The sequence below is a fragment of the Schistocerca americana genome, chromosome 1 (assembly GCF_021461395.2).
Source record: "Schistocerca americana isolate TAMUIC-IGC-003095 chromosome 1, iqSchAmer2.1, whole genome shotgun sequence".
Classification (NCBI taxonomy): domain Eukaryota; kingdom Metazoa; phylum Arthropoda; class Insecta; order Orthoptera; family Acrididae; genus Schistocerca; species Schistocerca americana.
In genome coordinates this window covers 743,573,218-743,580,199 of record NC_060119.1, presented here as the reverse complement: position 1 = coordinate 743,580,199, position 6,982 = coordinate 743,573,218, and the positions used below count along the sequence as shown (strand labels likewise).

Here is a 6,982-nt window from a genome sequence, read left to right as displayed (position 1 = left end):
TTCCAGGTACCCATAAGCTTCATTGTGTAATACCTGTTAAAGGTTTAGTAAAGAAAGACATATTCTGATTCTTTAGTGATTAGAGAAGACTCAGTGATAGCTACAGTGAATGAAATGCTGTTAATAAATATACATGTATTTGTTGCCTGTATGTATTACAGTCATTGGTGGGTTGTGTAGGTCTTACAAACATGTGAAGAAACAGAAGAAAATAAAGTTCCACTTCTTGTATCCACAGACCACCTCCATTTGTGTCTGCCAAACCAGACATTTGTACAGAAAATGTGACATCAAAAGAGTGGATCCAATGACATCAACTGGAAGGACATACAATCCCCCTGCATCAGATCTGGCGAAAATTAACAATTTAGTTGGAGAATTGTGAGGAGATATCTAATAACTTTTCATTGCAACTGTAATGTAAATAATCACAATAAAACTATAATAATGTAAATCATGTTTTTATACAATATTACTTATAGATTGGGCTTTATCGTAATTTGTTTCGTGTGTGTGCGTGTGTTACCTTCTTCATTTCAGTAGTGCATGATGCCTTAGGTGTGCCATCTTGAATATTTACCATATTTATAGCAACACACTGTGGCAATTAAATACATTTTTTTCAAAAATATTTAAGATTGGGTGTTTTGAGATATTCAGCCATATGTCAAGGTCAATGACCTTTAGTACGGAAATTCTCAAACTTGCAATGAAGCATATCAGTGAACAAGTCTATTTGCTAGCTTTCCAATGGTACCATTTTCATTGCTGTAACTGAATTAGTACCAGAATTAGTCATTTATGTTGTGACATATGCATGTATATTTCACACTAACTCCAAACTCTATAGACCTATAACTTTTTTTTCACAGCTGTAACACACACCTGCAAATTGGTATTACTCCCTCTCTTATCTGGGTCATTGAATGCACCAAATTTGAAAGGAATCTGAGATGGTCAGGTTGAAAATGTTACTTTACTGCATTGAATCGACATGGAATAACCTTTCCATTACAAGGCGGCTCAACCATGCCACATGTGATCCTGTCACGTTTTATATCCCACTGACGGACTTGCTGAATTATGTCCAAATGAAATCACCACCCCACACATTTTGTGTCTAGTAGCTACTAAACATTTATTGTCATATGGGGTCAGCATAGTTCCCTTCCAAGTGACGGTATTTATGACAATGGAAAGCTCTGATTAATTGTAAACAATTTAGGAGTAGAAGTAACAACTCCGTAGCAGAGGCAATGAGTTGTCAACAAGCACAGAAAACTTTGCTATCGTTCGGATAAATCTTACAAACCTCTGTAGATCTACATTGTGCTGGTACAAGTGTGGTCAACCAGCACAAGGTAGCCAAGCAGGTCTGAACACTATGCAAAACAGGATTCACCTGAAAGCCAGTAAAGCTTCCAGTCTTGCTTATGTGCCTGTCCACAGCTCATTGCATTTACTGTTCAGTGGGCAGTTACCTTTACTCTTAAATTATTTACGAGTTAGTATATTTGTTGGGTACATTGAGAGCTAATGTAAAAAATAACACTCCCGTTGCAAGCATCAAGACTGGTGCTTACACTTTTCTCACATTGGGGACTATTAAAACACTATCATTTTGGGTTTCTAGGAAGCCAATATGCTCCTCGCACTACCAGCATGTGTACACCACAATTCCAGCATTTACAATGACATTCCCAAACTAGTAGTTCTGTAAAGAGCAGTAACCCTATCAAGATGTCAAATTACTTCTCAACAGATTCTGCAGATACACCAATTACTGAATTGCATCATGTCATTCTGCATTTCTGCTCTAAACTTCTCAGAACTAAAATACTTGCACTTTAATTAGCTCCACCCAGCAACAGACTTTAGAATATCATCTGAAGCACACCAAAGGTTCTACATACCAAAAGTAAAACATTTTCTATGGTTCTAGTGAGATTTCCTATCTAAAAAGAGCTTCAGCAAAATGAAAACCTTACATGGAATAAAATGTGTAATTAATTTTTTGCACCCACATCAGAAAGACGTACCCAAGTAATCCCCTTTTAACACTCAAAAATATAAGCAACAAACATTGAGAACTAAGTTGAGTTAAATGAAAATCTTTTTTTTTTTTGTATGGACAAAATCTGGCCAAAATGCCATTGTTGCTTTAGTGGAGACAAATACGAACAGCTGATAACAGCATAGTGAACGGATTTGTTCAAGTATTTATGTTCTGTTGTTAAGACTACAAGAAAATGCCTACTTTTCTCACGAGATTTATTTTGCTTACACACACACACACACACACACACACACAAACACACACACACACACAAACAACACCTGGTTATTCAATTCGACATAATGAAAACAATTCTACAAATACCAAGAACTGAACCGGTTATTAAAACTGTAATGTCATGTGTAAATAATGAATAAATGGCTAAGACTATCACCATTCTGCACAAAAACAAAAGAACCACTGTCAAAAGAACAAGCATTGTACTTTCCAGTGGTGAAATAACACATAACTGGAACCATGGCATTGGTACTCTACAATGACCATTAATGGTCCATGAAGAGTAACTCAGAAAACTCTAAGCCCCCCCCCCCTTCCTACCCCCAAGAAATATTAGCTGTGAACAACCTGCAGAGAAGTCTATGTGCATAAGTTGCGAGACTGAATTTGACGTTAACAGCTGGTATGGCCAATATTGTGAATGCAAAAATAAAAAGGTTGGACAATTCTCGACGAGTATGCTTAGATCAACATTCTCACAACAATTACCATTAGTACGAAAACAACATTTACATAATACTGCTGCATGTCTGTATTAACGATTATGCTCCATCATCTAAATTCCACATCATGTAACAACGGATTGAAGAAAATGAGGGTCACAATTGAATAGATTTTGGAAAGTTCAGTTCGCTATCCTGACAACATTAACACAGAACTCATGATCCTTTGACAACTGCCACATTTCTAAACTGGAAACGCTTCAAACTCTAAAGGATACCATCACCGCCACATGAACAGTAAAAGTTATGTTCAAGATATTAATTAGCAGACGACAATTGCTAGTCACCACTGGTAAAGGAAAATGTTTAGCATTCAGTACTCCTAGATCAACTTTTTTCCAAAGATTTATTATTTTTCAAGCATTTACATATGGTGTTTATTAAAATTGTAAACATTTTCCACATGAACGGATCTTTATTCATGTATATAGAGATTTAAATGAGTCTTCTATGCAATACTGCTTGCATTTGATGCAATCCTGGGCCATAAATCGGCACACTCCTTTGCAACAGGCCCAGTGATCGCACTGCCTTTCATTTCACCTTTGTTGTTTACTATTACACCAGCATTATCTTCAAAGTATATGAAGACCCCATCCTTCCTCCGGAACGGTTTTCGCTGCCTAATGACAACTGCTGGCATCACCTTCTTCCTCAACTCTGGTTTTCCCTTCTTCACTGTAGCAACAATCATATCACCTGAACCGGCCGCCGGTAAACGGTTGAGACGACCCTTTACTCCCTGGACAGCTATCACATAGAGGTTTTTCGCGCCTGTGTTGTCAGCACAGTTAATTACTGCACCCACAGGTAAACCTAGAGATATTCTGAATTTGGCTCCTGCAGAACCACCTCTTCCTCTCTTCGACATTTTTTAAGCCTGGAACAAAGCACAATCAATCACTAATGTATACTCTCTCAAGTTTTAACGTTGACAAACAAATTTGTTTCACACTTAGTAATTACAAGGAAGTGGGTACAATTTGCACATAGAAATGTGTACCACAATATTGAAGGACTGTAGGAATTCATCAATCAACGTGACTTCTCAACGCCTGAGAAGTACAACAGATCTAAATCCTCCCACTAGTTTTCCTAGGGCAAACTTTAACATACGCTTTTACAACTGTCGAGTACTCCGAAATTATACACCGTACTTCACAGCCAGACAAAGTGCCAGTGATGTTCTACTGCACGGCACAAATTTGGTACAAAAAAACTTTTTTCATGCTAATAAAAGAAACATCTCAGACTTATTTGTAAGAACCACCCAAACCGCAACAAATTACTGGCTTCTTACGTTTTCCAACAAATTTCTAGCTCAATATGCATATGGTGGAAACACGTGGTCATATTATTACGCCGAAACAAATACTTTCTTCAATTTCGTTCAAAATATATTATCAACCTACATTTAAATTTAGTTTACAGATATAAAACAAAAACTTGGGTTGAATACTTACTTTCTTCAATGCACTGTTATACTAGAACTCTACTACACACACAATCACAGGAACTCCGTCCACATATCCAAAGAACCTCCAAGAGAGCGTGGTAACCAAAGACTTTCGTGAAGCAGGAATGCAAACACATTTGACAAATAGAAACCAAACCCGTTTCTCGACTCTATCGATATTATCGTTTTTTGTATCAGTGGACGGTTAGGGTAGGGACTAACAATTATACTGTGCAATATGTCACGTTGCACAACATTATTTACGGTCCGTAAGTAAGATTGAAGAGTATCCAGTATTTACTGCAATATATGAACGGATCTAGAAATTACTGAGCAAAAGGCTTGCTGTTATACAGATGCTGGGTGAAGTTGTGGATTAGCAGCCGAGTACGTTGCTATAGTCAATTGCAAATTTTTTTCTTTGCGAAAAGCAGGAAAACGTTATTAGGACACATATAAGTCGAGCGTGTTAAATAAATAAAGCAGGGCCAAAATTCTGCGTAATCAGAACTAATAGTGGTACAATAAATATGGACAGTGGCAAAAGAAAAACTCTGCAGCAAAAGGCACATTCAAGAGGAAGGAAGAATTATAAGAGAAGAGACGAGCAGTCACCATTCAGCAACATCGACAACAAGGACCAAAGGACGTAACAAATGCGACAGGTCCAACACAGGTATATCAGACACTTTTAATTTAAATGAAGAACCAAGTCCCTTCTACACAGGAGGATTTTGAAGTGGGCACTGGATGGTAACTCATTTAGCACTCAACTTACGCAGCAAAAAGAGTAACATACTAAGGGATTATCCTTCGCAAATGAATGTACAGTTAATATATGATAGAAACAAAGATAAAAGATATCATAGCGATGCACTACGCTTGTTTTATGTATTTATTGTCCGTCCCAATAGCTGAATGGTCAATGTGACGGTCTGCCGTCCTAAGGGTTCTGGGGTTCGATTCCCGGCTGGGTCGGGGATTTTATCCGCTCAGAGACTGAGTGTTGTGTCGTCTCCATCATCATTTCATCACCATCCGGCGCTCAGGTCGCCCAATGTGGCATCGAATGTAATAACACCTGCACCACGGCAGCTGGACCTGCCCCGTAAGGGACCTCCCTGCCAATGACGCCAAACGCTCATTTCCATTTCCATGTATTTATTGAGGGACTTAATGGTAATGTAGATAAATACCACATGTGGCCTATTTACATCAGATTGTGAGTACAAGCAGAAAATCACACATCTCAACATTGTGGGGGAAAGCAGAATTCATATTGATTTATCAACAAGAGAGACTCAAACAAGTTTGAGGAGCTCAGCCCACTACATTATAAATAGATGGTAACATACATACCAAACCACAAAACACATCAGCAGAGAGTTATAAGGAATTCAGATCCCTAATTAATAGATTTAGAGCTGAAAGACGGTATTAAATCTACAATTACAGTCACCCATGTACACAGAATGATGAAGAAAATAAGTAATTTAGAAACGAAGATGTGCACACTCCTGGAAACGTTCCTGTTGGAAAATGTGAAAAGCTATTGCATGAAGTGTAATGTTGGACTGTACATACCCCTAGCGAGACACTGGTTTAGATGTCATTGATATGGCACCTAAACTAATGTCAGCCAGTCACTCGATGTAATCAATGTGAATGGAACCATGAGAGAGCCCAGTGCACAAATGATGTAATGTGCTTTGTCCGCTGTAAAGGGAACCATACATGGAGCGGTTAGTCATGCCAAGTATATCCCAAACAACAGGACAGTAAGAAAGAGTCAGCTACATACAATACATGCTGAAGAATATGTAAACCAGAGACCTTATGCTGCTGTGGCAGGGAATATTGGTAGGAGTAAATTGGAATGGGAGAAAGAGTACCCCCCCCCCCCTGATCTCCATAAAAAGTATTCAGAACAGATTCCACAACAGCTGTTCACCACAATAGGCAAAAACAAATAAGTACTACACAAAATCCAAATCCTCTTTTCGCAGATGTTAATTTACCAATATCTCCAAATAAATAGAACCTATATGCACCACGATAAAATACCCCTGAACCACAAAAGGCAATTAAATCTGGAAGGGAGGATACGAATATGGTGATAATCGAACAGCTGGTGGCTGGAAAAACAAATTTAGTAACATGGCTTGCCTCATTAAACCATGATTTAGTAACACGGCTTGCCTCATTAAACCATGATAGTTAGGATCAAGCTAGTATGTACAATATGGTTGCTTCTATAATGGCAAAAAAGTAACTGTGGATCAAGACAGAAATAGGCCATACTTTCGCTCTACTAATATAAAAAGAATAACATATATTAAAGTTTTTCAATGAAATGGTAGATCCTTATAGGGTACTAGAGCGTTGTTCATGCACAAACTTCATATTAATGGCTATTCTATCGTTGTTATAAGTGATAACTGGATTAAACCAAACGTATCTTTTAGATATCAAGGATATTAAGCAACAAGATCAGATCGAGAGAATCAGTAAGGTGGAGTAACCATATTGATTAGCACAAATCTCAACTATAAACCAATTACTATATCAATACCTGTAATTAACGTTCAAGCAAAAACCATGGAAATAAGTATTAACAAATGTCAGTTCTCCACTGCAGCATATGTATATCGCCCTCCAAACTGTAGAAATTTCAAACAATGCATGCACTCGATGTTGCAACACATACCATAACCCACTAATCTGTGGGGT

The 6,982-nt window shown here is 37.9% G+C and overlaps 1 protein-coding gene across 1 annotated transcript; it reads right to left on the bottom strand.

The window, feature by feature from the left end:
• Window positions 1-3,244: 3,244 nt before the first annotated feature.
• Window positions 3,245-3,667, bottom strand: LOC124593994 (60S ribosomal protein L23). The gene has a single exon (XM_047132348.1). It carries the CDS (start codon window positions 3,665-3,667, stop codon window positions 3,245-3,247), a length of 423 nt encoding a protein of 140 aa, XP_046988304.1.
• Between the last annotated feature and the right edge of the window lie 3,315 nt (window positions 3,668-6,982).

Coding starts and splice junctions, on each gene's coding strand:
- LOC124593994 (XM_047132348.1), bottom strand. CDS start 3,667: ATGTCGAAGAGAGGAAGAGGTGGTTCTGCAGGAGCCAAATTCAGAATA.